This window comes from Lepus europaeus, chromosome 15, assembly GCF_033115175.1.
Source record: "Lepus europaeus isolate LE1 chromosome 15, mLepTim1.pri, whole genome shotgun sequence".
Taxonomy (NCBI): domain Eukaryota; kingdom Metazoa; phylum Chordata; class Mammalia; order Lagomorpha; family Leporidae; genus Lepus; species Lepus europaeus.
Genome location: NC_084841.1, coordinates 70,584,414 through 70,604,488, shown reverse-complemented (window position 1 = coordinate 70,604,488; position 20,075 = coordinate 70,584,414). Strand labels below are relative to the sequence as shown.

Genomic DNA, 20,075 nt, shown 5'->3' with positions numbered 1-20,075 from the left:
CTTGTGTTACTCTTGCATTTAAATGCTGTCGTAGTCATCTGTGGGCATCATACCTGTCAGTGTAAAAGTCAAAGATGGACTCTAGGCATCGCATTCCTGAAACCCACTTAGTTTTTCTGAGAAGGAAATCCTTAAAATACCTGAGATGCATTTACTTGCCAAATGTCCTGGGTCCTCAGACAAATGCCAGTGGTCAGGAGAAGAATGTTTCTCTGGCACCAGGTTTGGGAAGTTTCCTTTCGTCTTAAGGAGTAGCTGAATGTCACTGGAGTGAATTAAATGACGAGTCACAGAAGCTTCCCCGGCGCACATCCCCACATCCCGATTGTAGAGAGGAAATGCACATGTACTTCCTTTCTGAAATGACTTCCTTGAATCCTATTTCACTACTTGAATTCTAAAACCTTTAAAATTTGAATGCAAAAAGACAAAACTCCTATTTAGGCAAGCCATTTCCCAAACACATCTTCTTCTTTTGTTGTTCTTTAAGATTTATTTATTTGAAAGGCAGAGTGACACACGGAGAGGGAGAGAGAGAGAATCTTCCATCCGCTGGCTTGCTGGCCATAAAGTCTGGGGCTGGGCCAGGCTGAAATGAAGAGCCTGGAGCTCCACCCTGGTCTCCAACAAGGGTGGCTGGGACCCAAGTACTTAGGCCATCTGCTGCAGCTTTCGGAGGTGCCTTAGCAGGGAGCTGGATCAGAAGTGGAGCAGCTGGACTTAAACCCATGCTCCATTATGCTTTGCTGCAGTTCTAAGCCATTGTGCCACCCCTGAAAATGCATTTTCTTAATTGTCTTTCACTGTTTTTTTATTTTTTTCATTTTTTGACAGGCAGAGTAGACAGTGAGAGAGAGAGACAGAGAGAAAGGTCTTCCTTTTGCCGTTGGTTCACCCTCCAATGGCCGCCGCGCTGCAGCCGGTGCACCGCACTGATCTGAAGGCAGGAGCCAAGTGCTTATCCTGGTCTCCCATGGGGTGCAGGGCCCAAGCTCTTGGGCCATCCTCCACTGCACTCCCGGGCCACAGCAGAGAGCTGGCCTGGAAGGGGTGCAACCAGGACAGAATCTGGCGCCCCAACCGGGACTAGAACCCGGTGTGCCGGTGCCGCTAGGCAGAGGATTAGCCTGTTTAGCCATGGCGCCAGCCTCTTTCACTGTTTAGTAGCACACAATGTGGCATGGAACTTTACTTCAGCTGTGTCATTGCTGGATAAACCAGTGGACGAACCCTCCTCAGGAAACTTCCATTTTACAAAAAACAAAGTAGAATGTGATTAGCATATGTGCCCTAATAAGATACTGCAGTAGTCTAATCCATGTATTTTTTTTAAGATTTATTTTACTTATTTGAAAGACAGTTATATATAGAGAGAGGTCTTCCATTTGCTGGTTCACTCCCCAGAAGGCCACATTGGCCAGAGCTGAGCTGATCTGAAGCCAGAAGCCAGGAGCTTCTTCCAGGTCTCCCTTGTGGGTGCAGAGGCCCAAGGACTTGGGCCATCTTCTGCTTTCCCAGGCCATAGCAGAGATGGTTTGGAAGTGCAGCAGGCAGGACTCGAACCAGTGCCCATATGGGATGCTGGCACTGCAAGCCAGAGCTTTAACCCACTGCAACACAGCGCCAGCCCCTAATCCATGTATATTTCTCAAGGCATGGGAATGAATTTGATGGCCAATCTACTGTTGTGTCTCTCATAGCCTGTCTACTCCAAGCAAAGCTGACACTGGCCATTCATGGTCTGTGGCAATTAACTATCTCCCTAAATGCCTGCTTTGCTAGAGGAATTGTATCAGCTGCAAAGAAGAAAGCAACATTTTATGTAAGATTATTAGTAAAACAAAAATGTGTTGCTTAATATTATAGCTGCACTCATTTCAGATATCTTTGAAACCTATTATTAATTTTCAGATGAAGAGACCAAAGCCGAGAAAAATAAATTTATTTGAATGAGTTTACAGAGTCTGAATTTAAAATTCGGACTTTATGACTTGCAAAGTACACCTTCTATTTCATTGTATTTCTTTGTTTCTTGTTTTAAATTTATTTATTTGAGAAGCAGAGGCAGAATTCCCTTGCACCTGTTGGTGCATTCCACAAATTTCTGCAACTCCTGTGGCTAGCCTAGGACCACGACTCCCATGTAGATGACAGGGATTCAAGTACTTGAGCCATCTTCTAGTTCCTCCCAGATCTCTGTAAGCAAGAAGATGGAATTGGGAATTCCTGGAGCCAAGAAACAGACATGAGTGTGCTAACCAGCAGGTTTACCAGTAGGCCAAACACCAAGTTCGTTATATTTCAATACAGTTGTGCTCAAATAGAGGGGCTGACTTGCTTGCCTAGTTCAGATTAAGTTCCCTGCCAAGTTCAGATCCACTAACCTGCTGCTCCAGACCCTCAGAGCTTAGCAGCTGGGGTCTCTACCCAGAGTGCGATTCTGTTGCCCGCAGTTCTTGGTACCAATACAGTGTAACTCTGAGCAGCATTGCTTTGGACATCATTGACTGCTCCATGTGTTGGAACTGCAATATGGAACCCATCCAACTGACCTGAGGGTTCAAAGATGAAATGAATGGATCAGCTCAAAAATTTATGTGGAACTGTGTGTGGAAAGCCCAGGAATATCTGAAAGTTTCAAAACAGTGCTGTTGTGTGGACCTTTAGTTTGACCAGGACTCCACCTGGTTCCACACCCTGGCGTCTGCTTTTGAAGTTGGGTTCTCCACCTGGGTTATGGGTCAGATGTCAGTGGCCTTGCAGGCTGTGTGAAGAGCACAGTAGAATGGATCTTGCAACGTTGCACAGCTGAGAAACGCCTTAGCATTTAGCACAAGGTGATTGTGTCCTCATTGCGTGTCTTGGAATACAAATAGCTGCAAGCCACCTTTTTCTTTCTTTTCCTTTTTCCTATTTTTTAAAGATTTATTTGAAACAGTTACAGGGATAGAGGGAGAGACAGAGAGAAAGAGGGAAAGGGAGAGATATCTTCAATCCCCTGGTTCACTCTCCAAATGGCCACAATGACTGGGGCTAGGCCAGGCCCAAGCCAAGAGCCCAGAACTGCTCTGTGTTTCCCAAGTCCTTGAGAACATCCTGTGTTGCCCTCTCAAGTGCATTAGCAAGGAACCAGATCAGAAGTGGAGCATCCAGGACTCGAACCAGCACTCTGAAATGGGCTAGCATTGCAGATGCTAGCTTAACCTGCTGTGCCACAGTGCTAGGCCCCCACCTTTTATATCTTAACTCTCTTCCTTACTTCACTCCCGTTAAGGAAATACAGTGATTAATTTTTATTTTCTTTCTGACTTTGGTATAAATATTTCTCCTGTAGTTTTAGCTAATTATAGTTATTTCTGGCACTTTGATGAATAGCAACAATCCCTAACTGAAATAAGGCATGTATTTCTCACGAGAAGATCATTTGCAAACATAGTTTGAAAAACAACCACCATATTTTAGTTTTGTGATTTTTATCAGTGTTTCTTTTTTCTTCAGGTGAAATGTGAAGAACTTGTTGCACTGAAATTAGTCATAGTTCTGGGGTTAAAATTATATTTTCCCTCAACTTTCTCTACTTCTGTTAGTCCTTAGGAAACTCAAATAAATGAGTGCCCTCTTAAGTGCTTATTCATAATTTCATATGAAAGCTGCACTGATCACTATCATTAATCTCTTTCTTTGAAATATCTAATTCATTAATCCTTTTAGTGATTTATTGATGCAATTTTAGTAGTAATTAATCTTTTCTAAAAGTAGTAACTTTTTCTAAATATATGATGGAATATGAAGCTGCACATTTTACCTTTATAATGAATTCTTCATAGAGTAATATAATTTATTTATTGTGAAAAGTGTTACATGTCCCTTGGAAAAAATACCATTTCAGAATCTCAGTGTTTCTCTTTTATGGTTTCTATTATCTTTTAGCGATCACAATGAGTCTGAATCACGACTACTAGAAATATGTGATATATATTTATACTGCTCCTTCTAAAAGTATTCTTTCCTCTAATAAGTTTTCAAATCCGGATTTTTTAAATGTTTGTTTACTTTCATTTATTTTAAAGGAAGGGTTACAAGGAGGGAGAGACAGAGGTAGCACTTCCATTTGTTGGTTCATGTCCCTAAATGCCTGGCATAGCCAAGGCTGAGCCAGGCTGAAGTGAGGAGCCCAGAACTCCATCCAGGTCTTGCACATGGATGGTCAGGAACCCAAACTCTTGTGCTCTCATCTGCTGCCTCCCAGGATGCATTCACAGGAAGCTGGATTGGAAGCAGGGTATCTGAGATTCATACTGGCGATCAAATATGAAATGCAGGTGTCCCAAGAGGTGACTTAGCCAACTGCACATGACATCCACCCCTCAAATCCAGATTATTAAAAATAATCAGTCAAACCTGAAAGAAGCCTACCATTTTGCTGTCTGAATTTAGAGCGATTAACACTTGGATTTTGGGATGGCTTGCCCGAGATCACTTCTAAGAAATTTGTATTTAATTTCCAGGTTACAACTGTAAGTTGAGAGGCTGGTATCATTATACAAGGGGTGAAGCCACAGTTTGGGATGCTAGCATTCCATATAAGAGTGCCAGTTTGAGTCCTGGCTACTACACTTCCAATGCAGCTTCCTGCTAATGTACCTGGGAAGACGGCAGATGAAGACCCAAGGGCTTGGGTCTCTGCCACCCATATGGGAGGCCCAGATGGATCCTGGGATCCTGGCATCTGCCTGCTCAGCACAGCCCTGAGTGTTGCAGACATTTGAGAAGTGAATCAATTGATAGAAGATTCTCTCTCTCCTCTCTCTCTCTCTCTCTCTCTCTCTCCCTCTGTATTTCAAATAAATAGCTGTTTTTAAAAAAACTGTAAGTCCTGTAATGTTAACTAGTCATATATCATTAATTTCGTACATTAGAGATAAGAGGAAGCTAAACTAGAATTTTTAACATCTCTATGATTGAAAATGTTGTTTAAGATTGAGCTGAATATATTTTATTATACAATTTCCTTAATAAGGATTTCAGATATTTCTTGAGAATTAGAAAATAACCACCATTTATATTCTTGGGCTCTGAAATCTGATTCAAGCTAAAGTTCCTCTCCTATAAATGAGAAACTCACTTGGGACGATGCCAATACTCTGCTACCATTCTATGATTTTCGTGTGGTGATGAACAGAGAAGGGAAGAACAATCAGTATTAATCCTTCTCTATACCCTGTTAATCCTGAATAACTTGCTTTGCTTCCTCATGTCTTTTTTTTTTTTTTTTTTTTTTTTTTTGACAGGCAGAGTGGACAGTGAGAGAGAGAGACAGAGAGAAAGGTCTTCCTTTGCCGTTGGTTCACCCTCCAATAGCCGCCGCGGCCAGTGCACTGCGGCCAGCGCACCGCGCTGATCCAAAGGCAGGAGCCAGGTGCTTCTCCTGGTCTCCCATGGGGTGCAGGGCCCAAGCACTTGGGCCATCCTCCACTGCACTCCCGGGCCACTGCAGAGAGCTGGCCTGGAAGAGGGGCAACTGGGACAGAATCCGGCGCCCCGACCGGGACTAGATCCCAGTGTGCTGGCGCCACAGGCGGAGGATTAGCCTGTTGAGCTGGGGCGCCAGCCCCTAATGTCATCTTACAAGGAACATCCCAATAATAGAAAATATGTTACACTGGGAACAAAAACATCAGTTATCAGAGATAATATAGAAGAAAGTAGGCACTCAGTTTTCCTTTATTTTTCCTGGAATTTCTGGTTAGCACAGAGACCCAGAATCCAAAAGTTTCAAGATCATATCCAGATAATTTTTTAAAAAGATTTATTTATTTATTTGAAAGTCAGAGTTACACAGAGAGAAGGAGAGGCAGAGATAGTTCACTCCCCAATTGGCTGCAATGGCTGGAACTGGGCCAATCCAAAACCAGGAGCTTCCTCCAGGTCTCCCATGTGAGAACAGGGGCCCAAGCACTTGGGGCATCTTTCACTGCTCTCCCAGGCCATAAGCAGAGAGATGGATCAGAAGTGGAGCAGCTGGGAAGTAAACCGGCGCCCATATGGGATGCTGGCACTGAAGGCGGCAGCTTTACCCGCTATACCACAGCGCCAGCCCCAATCCAGATAATCTTAATAACTGTGCCAAGATTTTTTTTTAAGATTTATTTTTTATTTATTTGAAAGGCAGTTATAGAAAGAGAGAGGGAGAGATGGGGATGGCTGTCTTAAATCTGCTGGTTCACTCCTTTTTCTGGGTTTCTCACGTGGGTGGATAGGCCCAAGTACTGGGGCCATCTTCTGCTGCTTCCCAAGCAGAATTAGCAGGGAGCTGGATCAAAGTGGAGCAGCCAGGAATGGAACTGGCCCATATGGGACGCTGGCGCTGCAGGTGGCAGCTTAATCCACTGTGCTACAAGGCCGGCCCCAAAGACATTTTTAAATAAAATAATTTAATATAGCTTTCCTAAACATTCAGTACTAGAAAAGCCAGGTTGCTCACAATGTTAGTTTCATACATTGCCTTATCCTTGGCCTTGACTGGTCTTGAAATTCCACCAATAATAAATGTTTCAATACATATGCTCTAGATATTGACTCTGATTTTTCCTTCTGGAAAACTTCCAACAAAAAAGATACTTAAATATAACAAATATTTTTATGCTTGGTGCAGATTGTCTCTAAACCATGTATCAATGGTTTTTGCACATCCAAGAACTTACCAATCTCAGAAGATAGTTGAGATCATTCATACCCAGATAAGTACTTCATACAATATTAAGGATTTCTAGTATTTTATCAAATTCATTCCTGACCCCAGAACAAAGCACATTACCTTTTTCCTTTGAGAATTAAAATCTGTGCACCTCAGGAGAACTTAGCTACCAGTACCTGTGGGTGGATCACTGAACAGAAGTTTCTAGAACAATGATATGTGTTTATTGTATTTAATGAGAGTCATTAGCCATTTAGCATTTTTTTTAAGATTTATTTATTTATTTGAAAGAGTTACACAGAGAGAGAAGGGGAGGCACAGAAAGAGGGAGAGAGGTCTTCCATCTGCTGGTTTACTCCCCAATTGGCCTCAATGGTGGGAGCTGTGCCCATCTGAAGCCAGGAGCCAGGAGTCAGGAGCCTCTTCTGGGTCTCCCATTGGATACAGGGGCCCAAGGACTTGGGCTGTCTTCTACTGCTTTCCCAGGCCATAAGAGAGAGCTGGATGGGAAGTGGAGCAGCCGGGTCTCAAACTGGCGCCCCATATGGGATGCCAGCACTGCAGCACTGCCACAGTGCCAACCCCACCAATTAGCATTTTATTAAGTATCTTCACGTCGTCTTCAGCAGTGTAGAAGGTGTCAACAGACTTAGTACTAATGAATTAGAATATTATAAATGGATTTCAATGCTAGTTGACAACATAAAGAAGTAAGAGACTGGGCCATGGAATCCAGTTTAGTGCATTTTTTAGGCCATAACCACAGGCCAGGCCCTGTGTGGGATGCAGTGAGATAACAGTAAGATGTATTCCATGCCCTGATAGAATTCTGTCTCCATGTGGTGGTTCTGGGCTCTGAGAATCTGATGAAAGCAATTAAATGTCTGCACTGTCATGAGTTTTTTGATTCCCTTGGAGCCCATCCAGAAGTCTCAGGACCTGGTGAAGGAGTTTACAATGATGAAAACTGAATGGACAAGCTCTAACCAAGATGAGAATGAATGAAGTACAACCTGAGATTGAAGCAAACATTTAGAACCTTTTCCTTGGGGAATGATCTATCTGTCTGTTGATCTATCCAGGCATGTCTGACAATGATGCTCATGCCGTATTTCCAGATTTGCTTTCAAAAATACCGTTTTAATAATGCTGCCCATGCTTAAAAACCTTCAGAGACTCCCAGTTGCCAATAGCAGCAATTTGCAACCTTTTCCTCCCTATTTTGACAAGCCAGCTTGATGGATGATGGATGCTATTCATCTGAGCAGCTCCATTCCTATCCACTGCTGTGCCAAGGATTATTAGCCACAGCTGTGTCCCGCCATGCTTCTCCCCAGCTCAGGAAGGCCTATCCCAGTGCACATGAGTGAGAATGGCATTCCCATGTGGTCTGTATATTTCAAAAGTAAATTATCCTTCACCTCTGTACTTTTACTGCTATGGATAAAGTAATTGCAGCCTGCCTCAAAATTAATTGTAGTAGAGGTCATGACACCACAGCTACAAACTACATCTCATTGTTAAATCCAGACTCCTTTGTGTGGCGCCCAGTACAAAACAGTTTCCAGGCGGAACTTGAAGCAGATTAAGGTCAACTCATTGGATCCCCATGCCCCCCTGTATTCGTTGGCTTATCATTACTATAAGGAAATACCAGAGGCAACTGACTTTATAAAGAAAAATGGTTTCTTTAGCTAACAGTTTTGAAAGTTCCAAGTCCACGATCACGCAGGCCCCATCCAATTGGCATTTGGTGATGAGGTAGCACCAAGTATCATGGTGGCTCCATGCTAATGATCCTGTCCAATCTGGTCACCAACTTCAAACCTCATAACTGGAGTAAGTTTCTGCCCTCTTAGTGCCATTAACATATTTTTATCTTTAGCACAAACATAAGACTTTGGGGACCAAGCCTTTAACACATGAGCCTGGGGAGGAGGGGTCAGAAATTCACCATCTGAACTGCATCATTGCCACCACCATCTGACTTCCAAAAGATCCTTGCCAGATTACCTGAAGATGTTGAAACACATTCTGCAGTTACAAACATCATTGCTTTTGTTCTTTCTGGCTGAATTATTCTCTGCCCACTTTTACGTTCATTGAGCACTCCCTTACCTTAAATGGAAAGACACATGTTTGCTCCAGGAGCCCTGAGGATTCCTAAACCCCCCTCAGTTCAGCCCAAACTCCGGGAAGGATTAGGGTTCTGCTTCTGTGTTCCTGCTGTACTTTATGTCCTAAGCATTTGGCTTCTGTTTTCTCTCATTTTATCTAGAATGTCCCTATCCTTTTGTGCCCTTAGTATATCCCTTTGTTCTTTAAGACCAAAACCCACGTTGTATTTCTTTGTGTTGCCAGCAGCTAGCATAGTGCCTCACATAAAGAATACACCTGAGGTGTATTTGTTGAAGATGCTTCAGCAAAGGTTGTTGGTAGAACTGAGGTAGCATCCTACTGATTGTGTTGTGCTGTTAATTTTTGTTGAAGATAAAAATTTTTTGAGTAAAAAGGGTACCTCTTTAAGAGTATAACTTTAAAGTGCTTATTCTCACACCAGCATCCTCTCAAGTTCTCAGGAGTCGATCGTGTGACCTCTGTGCCTTCCTTTCTTCTACCAGTCCTTAAAGCCTGTCTTTGAGGATTTCCCTACAGATTGCTGCGTCCTCCAGAGGGTGGGAAGAAGGAATGATATTCGAATTGCTGCCTTTCTTCTTCTCAGGATATCAATTGAAGTATTTGAGAGGGGAAAAAAGTGATGCTAATACCAGGGCTTTCACAGCTGTCCTCATAACTGCTCATGCTCAGTAACTACAATACCCCATACATGCACCTGTTCCTGGGCATGTCTATGAAAGGAATTAACACACGTGAATCCAAGTATTCTCTGAGGATAAATGTATTCTGATCTGAAATGAGAGTCCTTTGCACAACATTAAACCGCAGGATTTCTATCATTTTTTTCCTCTTTCTTGTGTTGGGAAACAATGAAATGTAAACACTAGAAGACAGTGTCCCATTCTTCCAGGAACACTGAAACTAGGAAAATATGAGGTTGGTGTCGTATATTGTTCCTCATACAAGGGAATCAATGAATGGTTTATTATGAGGCAGACTGTTATATGTTGAACATTCAGAATTTACTCAGGAGATGGATAGATGATAGCTGATAGATAAAGAGTGAGAGGTATAAGGTGGTAAGCTTATTGCCCATTCTGTTGTTTATTTACACCATTTAAAAGCTTTGTAGTAAAATGATGCCATCTATGTTGCCATGGTTTCCAAAGACATTAATTTAAGCCATGGATCTTCTCACAAAGAAAGCAGTCTCAGCCATCTCTTTAAGGCGTTGAGGGTTCACTAGTTTTATAAGCATCTTATCAACAACAAAATAGAGCAGACAGCACCAAGACAGGTTCATAGCTGCTTATCTTATTCCATAGCACAGGAAGCTACTTGGCATGTGCATGTGATATACTTTATGTAGAGCACGGCTTGATTTTTCCTTTTTAAATTTCTTTGCATCCAGTGACGTAACTGCATGAGCTTTTATAGCCAGTATGAATCTTCATGAGGTGTTACTAGCTCTCTTCATCGCACTCACTGTGTGCGTTTATCTTGTAGATTTCCATATGGAAGAAGCCCTGGACTGGCCTGGAGTATACTTGCTGCCCGGCCAGGTTTCTGGGGTGGCTTTGGACCTTATGAATAACCTGGTGATTTTCCACAGAGGGGACCATGTCTGGGATGGAAAGTAAGTGAATTTTTCCCTCCAAAGTATAAATGAAAATAAAAATATAAGGGGGTCTTCCAAAAGCTCATGGAAAGCATATCATGACAGGAGTGTGTGAATTTCAAAAAGTTTTTGCTCCAAAATAAATGTACCTTTTAATCCCATATTTCCACACTATCCTCATAGTGTATATCAAATTTCGTTAACTAAAGAATAATGGTATGGGCCGGCGCCGTGGCTCAACAGGCTAATCCTCCGCCTTGCGGCGCCGGCACACCGGGTTCTAGTCCCGGTCGGGGCACCGATCCTGTCCCGGTTGCCCCTCTTCCAGGCCAGCTCTCTGCTGTGGCCAGGGAGTGCAGTGGAGGATGGCCCAAGTGTTTGGGCTCTGCACCCCATGGGAGACCAGGAGAAGCACCTGGCTCCTGCCATCGGAACAGCGCGGTGCGCCGGCCGCAGCGCGCTACCGCGGCGGCCATTGGAGGGTGAACCAACGGCAAAGGAAGACCTTTCTCTCTGTCTCTCTCTCTCTCACTGTCCACTCTGCCTGTCAAAAAAAAAAAAAAAAAAAAGAATAATGGTATGGAAACTAAGGAATGATGGTTAGGAAAGTGTTACCTTTTCTTTCCTTTTTTTTTTTTTTTTTTTGGCAAAAAAACTGTATTAGGAGTGTTGAAAACATCCATTGAGAAGCATAAAAATTGGATGGCTGTCTTTCTGTGAATGTTTGCAGCCAGTGATAGCTGCTTCATGGAGTCCCTGTGAGTTAGTGATACACAGAGTGGTGCTAACTCTAATTCTATTGTAATATACCTTTAGTATTCCCTTCTCCCATTCTCCCTTTCAGGAATTATGATTATGTAGAGGCTTTCTGTTTCCATGTTGTCCTACATATTTCTGACCATGATTTTTATGAGCAGAACATACCTCTTTGTTTCATATGTACTTTTAATGTCTGATTCTGATAAGTAAAGAACAGGAGGTCCTATGCATTTCATGACCAAGTCATCTCATCTACTTTCTGGAAAGATGGATGTAACCACTGGTGATGCTGCTTCTTTACCTTGTTGTTCCCTCCTCCTTTTGAAACAACCCTCACTTCCTATTGGGAATAATATTGAAGGCTCTCACTCTCCATCATCAGACTTCTCCAGGGTAGTAATAACTTAGCCTTCTGGACATTGTGATTGGAATAGCTTAGCTACCAAGTATGCAGCAGTCGTTTCTTGACCTTCACATTTTAATGTCGGCTAATTTTATTATTCACAGTTGCTCTTTTCATGAGCATCAAAGACTAAAGTCTAAAGAATAACATAGGATTGTCTAGTACCTCTGTTTTCTCCTCCGAGTTTCCCTTTCTAACCTCTCATTCCAGCTTCTGCTACCTTCTTTGAGGGATTTTTAGTTTAAAAAAAATCCAATATTATTGAATGTGATCTTTGTGTCTAGCATGTTCTAATGTGCACATAAATGACCTCACAACAGCTGGGCCCTGTTATCACCATCATCATTCACCTTTTAAAGATGAGGAGACCAAAATAAACTGAATATTAGGGGACTTCAAAAAGTTCATGGAAAAAATGGAATCAAAAGATATGTTTATTTAGGTTCAAAAAAAAATTAAATCCATGCACGGTTTTCCACAATACACATTTTTCTAAGAACGTTTTGAAGACCCAAAATTCGGATTTTTTTTTGCATCAAAATGAACGTACCTTTTAATTCCATTCTCCAGGAACTTTTTGAGGTACCTTATGTTTGATCCAGTCTCACAGTTAGCAAGTGGCCAGGCAAGCAGACTATAGTTCCTTCCCATCTAACTCGAGAGCTGCCACTTAACCACTTTGGAGACTGCCTTCAGTAGACTTGCATACACATGCGTTGGTTGCATCTGTAAAAGCTTACTCCACAAGTTCACAGATTGATTCAATTATTTTCAGTAATGAGCATCCACCTATAATTTTTATTGCAGATTTACATATGAAGGTAAGTTTTAAAAATATGTTAATTTAGTCTAGTCAGTCCCATCTTAAATCTATGACAGCAGGGTCACATTTGGGAAACTGAGCATCTACATGCACAGCTCAGTTACTTTTCCTCCCTTTTGAGGGATGGTGACTAAATCTGTATCGTTTTTACATATATGGAGTTTATGTGTAGTTGAAGATGGAATTCCGTTTCAAAATAGATTGGTAGCTTTGTTTCTGCTTAATTATCCTTTCCAGTTGTCACTCTTTAAAATGGAACCTGACAAAGAGATCACTTCTGAGAGCTAACAGTGGAACTCGGCTTTCCCATTCGTGCGTCTCTGTTACATCGTCCTAGCCATTATTGAACATCTAATGGTATTTTAACAAGTGCTTTTAAGAGCAAAGTGTTACTACTCATTGCAGCATATCCTTCATTTTAATGAATATTGTTACATTTTCTGCATGGATTTCTAGCTACATTTTAGCAGATGAGAAAATGATAGCCTCATTTTCTCCTACTGATGCTGTTTCAGCTGGCTAAAGCTAAACTGGACCAGGTCCAGCTTTCCATTTTCCTGTGGTTTTTCCTTCCAAACAAACAGCAGTCTGGGATAGTTCATAAAGGGGATCAACGTGGCCACATCAGGGTAGGAGGTGACACAGGGGCCACACGAGAACGATTGCCGTGGAAGCAGATTCCAGCCTCACTGCCAAAGGCCTGCGGTGTTCGCCCTGATAAGTGGCATCACGAAGAAGCACCGCTGATTTTCCTCGTGGGCTCTGTGTCTTCTTTCTCCTTCATCTTTATCCTTCAGATGTAAGAACACTGATCTCTCTTTCCTCCCCCCTTTCTGGAGTTGCCGGTTGGTCCCTCTCCAGTCTGTGGCTGTGAGGAAATTCTCTTCTGGTGCTCAGACCCCAGCTTTCTTGCTACTGAAGAGAAATGGATTATCCTGTTGGTTATTTCTTTGGGAAAATAGACTCAAATTTGTTCAAAGAGCAAATTAGATTTGGCTCTGTTTTCTGAATGGGCATGCCTGACCATCCTTCCTACATATATAGGCCACATTATATAAATTAGACAAAGTACGTAGTGTTTCATCTCCCTCATTAAAACCCTAAGGATTGTACAAAGAAAAAGCACCTTCCTGTAGAATTTATGATGTGATGGTGAGAGAAAATGGAAATTAAAGAATAAGTAGATACTGCATTCTTGGTACTACCACTGTTTAGGAAAATGGTGAGAAATTTTGTAATAATCTTCCTTGGGATCTTTCCCATTCTGATGTCTGACATTCACAAAATTGTAGGCTTCATAAGGCAAGCACTGTTCTTAGTCAACTGTTAGCATTCTGTATCCCTTAGTTCTTGGGAAGTGATCATTCCTTAAGTATTCGAGAGTGAATGGGGTTAATAATAACCCCTAATTAACATTTAGTATCCAAAATTCTATTGATACGTTGCACCAGCTGTCTTTGAGTACTATTACTTTTCATTTGTGCTCAATAACCCCGCCTGCCCTTACTCTCCCACTTAACCATGCTGTGTATCATGAACCTCCTGATAGATGGGTACTCCCGTTCTCAGCCCGATTTCCTTTTCCATCCATCTGCCTCTTATTTCAATATGGCTGCTTTAAGAAGTTCTTCCAGCCGTAGGACGTGCGTGTCACAGCAAGAAGTCATGAAGTTTTAAAAAGCCTCTTGTCTACCCTAATGTTAGAGCACCATGGCAGCCAGAGCGCCTTAAACTTCAAATACCTCCCAGTAGGCACTCCGTAGCTCCAGCCTCAGTAACAGCTGTTCCTGGGTCTCTGTCTTAAACCTGTCAAAGCCAAAGCCTTGCTTCTTGGCCTCTTTCAAGTATCTCAGCAAGATTGGGTTGTTCCATGTGGGATTCACATCCCTTACTCACTGAACTAAATGATGAATCTGGCTCCTAATTTTTAGATGTTAAATGTTGTATGCTTTATGTCCATCATCATTTGCTCATATGGAGTTAGAAGGGACTTTGGAACTTGTATTATTTCAGATTTTTTTTTCCCAGTAACAGACAAAACCCAACACAAGCTATCTTAGGAAAAGAGGAAATGTATTGGTGTGTGTAATGAAAACCTCAGGTGATGGGTAGCCCAAGCTCCATGCCCAGGATCCATTTTTCAACTCTTTAAAAAAAATGTATTTATTTATTTATTTATTTATTTGAAAGGTAGACTTACAGTGACAGAGAGACAAACAGAGAGAGGGAGAGAGAGATCTTCCATCAGCTGGTTGACTCCCAAAATGGCCACAATGACTGGGGATGAGCCAGGCTGAAGCCAGGAGCTTTTTCCATGTCTCCCACATGGGTACAGGGACACAAGCAGTTGGGCCATCCTCCACTACTCTCCCAGGCATGTTAGCAGACAGCTGGGTCGGAAGTGGAGCAGCCAGGACTTGAACCAGCATGCATATGGGATGTGAGCCACTGCAGGCTATGGCTTTACCCCCTGTGTCACAAAACTGCCCCTCAACTCATTTTCTCCTGGCCGGCTCTATTTCCAGACCCCGATCAGTGCTGTTCCTCCTTCCTCTTTTGCAGCTTCAGAATCACATTATACTTATCTCACAGAAGAGGTAGTCCACATTCCTGATAGGTCAACAGAAAACCCTTATAATTGGAGTCTTTGTAGCATTCCTTGGTCTAACACAGGTCATTTCTCCTCCATCCTTCAACCAGCTATTGTGGGCACAGGAATGAGATGCACACTTAAGCTTAGCTTAGGTCTTTTCTGTCCCTGGACTGTGCGAGTAGTCAATACCAGCTGAAGCAAATGGGCTGAGAGTGGAGCTCAGGATGTTGGGCCAGCTACAGAAAACTGAGGTTTCATTAGCACAGGATGGGATGATATACCCTGTGTACCCAAAACAAAAAATGCCCCCCAGAGAACCAGCCTCCCACCTAGAGCACGTGACTCTTTTGCCACACCCTCAGTGGTTGTCTAGGGCTCAAACTTTTTCAAAGCTAGGATGTTCTCTAGATGTGAGACATGCTATCCAGTTATAAAGTTCATCATGTTAAGTTCAAATCTGAATCCTGTAAATGCACCCTGATGACAAAAATAATACAGGATGAATTTACTCCCATTTATCCATGTCAATTATGTGTATATTTAAAGAAAGACTTATCTTCTGCAAACTAAATATCCCTCAGGCCATCAACCAATCTTCATGATTCCTGACATTACTTTGCACTGAAAGCCCTTTAAAATGATCAGTCTACAAGTGGGGGTAATACCTCATACATTACCTGATTAATGATGCAATGATTTTCCTTGATGTATGTTCTAGATATCTGTTTGTATAAAAGGATGGTTCTCACTGTATTTTCTCAGTTATGTCACCATGCTGCCTCATGGTGAATTTGTAATCTAGGATTTCTAAATATATTTCATTAAATTGTGTTGAAACTTTTATCAGAAAGTTAACTACAGGTTAACTGTGCAGTGTTTTACAATATTGAATTTAAACCTTTATTCCAGTTATGTTTCACTTCATTAGATTCAGTATTGTTTCAATTTTTAGACATTAATTTAATCTTAATTAACCGGAGAGTGAACTGGCTCTCGCAGCCTTGCCTATGTCTTTTTGATATGCATGTCTTTTAAATCTTCATAAGTGTTGTTCATAAAATTTCAGTAGTTGAATGGATGATTTTGCAAATTTTGTTCAAATAAAACTTAAGTGGTTTTCTGGAAATTTTTCTCCATCCCCTACTCCCCAACTAAGTCACAAATCACCCCTTTGTCAATGTGTTTGGAATTTTACCAAGATCCATTGTTCCAGAAATCTATCTGCTTCCTAATTTGTAGGAAAAAAAAATCATCTCAAGATTTGCCTCCCTGTTTTTCGGGAGCCTTAGTTAAGACACGTCCTGGGAGTTCTGCTTCCGTGTCTGTGGTCTCCTTCATCTCTTGTGTTTAATCGGGCCTGGAGAACAGAACTCAGAGTGACTGAGCCATCCCTAGTGCCTTCATATCTGAAAGAAAGCAATAAGGTTCAAGTATCCCACCCTGCTGTCACATACTGTGTTTCACACTGTGCTTGAGCTGTTTTCTAACATTTTTATGTCTCTTTCTCCAGTTCTTCTCAGTTGGCTAACCATTCTTCCATCTTGTCTACATTTTCACATTGAATTTTATAATGGGCAGGGAGATTCTCCAGTCTAGGAAGGTCAGTTTTCAGAAGACCTAGAATTGAGTCTTTGTTATCATTTCCTAACCTTAAGACCTGTGTCAGGACATTTGAACTCCATCCAAGTTCCCATGACTAAAAATATGAGGGCTTGACCTTACAGTCAGACCAAAAAAAAAAAAAAAAAAAAAAAAAAAAAAAGAAGAAAATAGAAAACTTAAAATCATTGTTGGAGATATATGGGAAACTATCAAACGACCCAACATATGGGTCTTAGTAGTTCCTGAAGGTATGGAAAGAGAGAATGGACTAGAAGACCTATTTAGTGAAATAATCACAGAAAAGTCCCCCAATTTGGAGAAAGCAAGGGATGTTCAAGTAGGAAAAGCACATAGAACTCCCAGAATATGACCAGAAAAGATCTTCACCATGAAACATTGTAGTCAAACTCCCCAGATTAAAACATAAAGAAAAGATCATAAAATATGCATGAGAGAAAAGCCAGATCACTTTCAAAGGATCTCCAATTAGACTCAAAGCTGACTTTTCATCAGAAACCCTACAGGCTAGAAGGGAATGGCGAGATATAGTCCAATTCTTAAAAGAAAAAAACTGTACCCTGCAAAACTCTCATTTATGAATGAAGGTGAAATAAAGACCTTCCACAACAAACAGAAATTGAAAGAATTTGTCGCCACTCGTCCAGCCTTACAGAGATGCTTAACCATGTGCAAAACACACACAAAAATGAGGGCTTTAATAAACCAGCTTGTTGTTGAGTAACAAGATGCACTTGGTTAAGCAACCTGTGCTTTGTGGCCTTACCTGACTGAGTAGAATGGAGAGGCTAGGTCACCTGTCACAGAGATCTTTAACCTTTTCTTCACCATTTGGGGTGTCTCTAGTTCCAGCCCATCGGTAGACCAAATAATCATGTATATATTTCTTTTTCTTCTCATGGAGACTTTTTACAATGTGGATATATTCAAAAGTTAATGTTTTCAATGTTTTATATATATAAATTATAATGTATAATTTATATTATATATTTTACATTATAATATATATTATATTCCTTTTAGAGTCTTTGGCCTTTGTATATTTTGCTTTCCTAACACTGAGGTAGGTACTTTTCACATTTTCTCACTTGAAAAACTAGGGTTCTTTCGCTGGCTTCTTAATTTATATAATTACAATGTTATATTTCACTTCTTTCTTCAGTTGCTATTATTTATTTTCATTCTCTTAATTTTGATTGATGGCACAGAAATGTTTATTTTCTCCTTACTCCAGCTTTTTTTCTGTATGACTATAGAAAAGTATTTCTTCTCAGCTTTATCTAAACTGTTTGATTAGCTGCTAATGTGCAAGATCATTAATGGGGAGTTCAAACTGCTCAAATAAAGAACTGATGAATTCCAGCCCATTGGCCGCAGTTCTGTCTTTTCAGTTGAATGCATTTTTAGAGAAGCAAACAGAAATCATCAGCGCTCCAGGCACTGTGTGAAATGTGCAGGGTATTATTAGATCCCTGTAAAAAGTTAAATGTGTTTGAAATAAAGACCTTGCTGCAGCATATAATGCAGGGTGACTGCTTTAGAACATGAAATACGCAGTTTGCTATAGCAACCGTGTAGCCAGCTCTCTCATCTGACATCCATTTGTGAATTATTCAAGGGTTACCTTGCTTTGAATTATAAGAGAGTTTATAAATGACTTTATTTGGCAGGTTGTGTGTGTGTGTGTTTGTGTTATTTTCTGATTTAAGAAAAAAAATGCCCATTTCTTTTCTGATTTGCCCATGGAGTACCAGGAACCATCTGTTCTGTTCGTTCCATGAGGCCCCAGCAGCCCAGAGGGCAAGAATTGGGACCAACCAATCCATGGAGTGATTCGGTGTCCCTTTTTAAAAATTTTATTTAAGATACACGAATTTCATGTGTTTCCTATATACAGATTTGGGAACATAGTGATACTATCCACCCTACCCTCACTCCTGCCCATGCTCCTACCCTTCTTCCTCCACCTCCTATTGTAAAAATTAAGAATGGGAATAGGGAATCCATGTCCCTTGACACTGCCAGTTTAAACAGACATCTGTGAAAGAATATCCCAATACTAAGTGAAGTGACCAGGCCTGCTATGTTGCAGTTAATTCCTTTCAATCTATTCTTCCTAAGAATTCTGGATTTTTCTTGTTATTTATGTTACTAAAGTAAATTAATACACTTGGATGGTGTTAATATGAGTGTCTTCTCTTTGAATTTTGTTTTATGATGTTTTGTTTCCTTTGTGTTCCGTTTTTCTTTGTCTTGAAGGATGGTGATTAAATAAATTCCCTAATCAGTAAATTCAGTAACTTGCCTAGTCACTGAGATTCTTAATGGATACCAGAGAAGTGTAAATATTAATAAGTATAATAGTCATAAAGCTCTAGAAAAATGGCTCGTCTTAAGAAGAACCTAAAATGCCATCTGAGTGTGATTTGTAGCAAATAAAACTCCCATATTATTAATTGTTCCATTGTAATTACATACCAGGAAAGGTACTTTGATAAGGCGAGAACTGACATTTTTCTATGCTTCCAACTTTTAATTCATTTCTTCTGTATCATTTGGTTCTGTTACTCATTTTTCTTTCCATTCCTTTCTTTGATCTTTCACAATTTACTATTGCAACACCAAAAAAGTGGATAATGAAATAAAAGGAGGTAATCTTCAAATCAGTTAATTTTACTGTGACCACCACGCGAAACTGGACATTTCTAGGTTATGAGGCTGGGAGTCCACACACAAATTGTGTTTGCGATGGCCAAGCAACAGTGACTTGACATGTTTTTTTCTGCAGTGGGCATTGCAGACATGTATCGGTGGTAAAGGACAGTTTTTACTTACTTGTTCCTGAGCTGCAACATTTTCATGTGACATGACTGGCACAAGAACTGTGGGCCTGGGTCATTTCTCTTTCTTTCTTAATACACCTTTTTTTTTCCTTAGAAACTGAGGCCAACATTTCAGGTCTGTGACTCTGAACTTAAATAGTTGCAGTGAGTAATTTAAGCTAGAATTTACATTTTGAAAGATTTGAGTGACTGAAGACATAAATTGAGCAATAAGAAATGCTATAATTTACAGGAGTTCAATGTATGTTCCTGGGAGAAGAAAATCTCTATTTCTCCCTATCAATAAGTTGTAGGAATATTTTTTCCTAACACAGTATGATCAGCGATTTTGAACTGATGGTAAATAATTAAGTAGATGGCAGGACAAAGCAAAGGGACAGTGGTACAGTTACTGCAGCCCATTCTTGCAGAAACCACGTGGAGGTAAAGATGCCAGCCCTCAGTTTCTCGTTCTGCAGAGAACAGATGCAGAAACAGGTGTGCTGAGATCTGATCTGCTCCGTTATTGTGATCAAAGGCCATTGGCTTGTCACCATTCTGAGCTGTTGGTGATGAGCCATGACAGCACTCGACGAGAATTAGGAAGACTTGGTAACTTGTA

At 41.0% G+C, this 20,075-nt stretch overlaps 1 protein-coding gene across 5 annotated transcripts in view; it reads left to right on the top strand.

Annotated features, from left to right (window-relative positions):
* Window positions 1-20,075, top strand: part of PAM (peptidylglycine alpha-amidating monooxygenase) — a 200,080-nt gene that overhangs the window by 148,811 nt on the left and 31,194 nt on the right. For all 5 annotated transcript variants that reach the window (XM_062212352.1, XM_062212354.1, XM_062212351.1 and 2 more), the window contains one exon: window positions 10,322-10,451. In XM_062212352.1, the coding sequence (XP_062068336.1) occupies window positions 10,322-10,451 (130 nt within the window). The remainder of the gene's footprint in view (window positions 1-10,321; window positions 10,452-20,075) is intronic.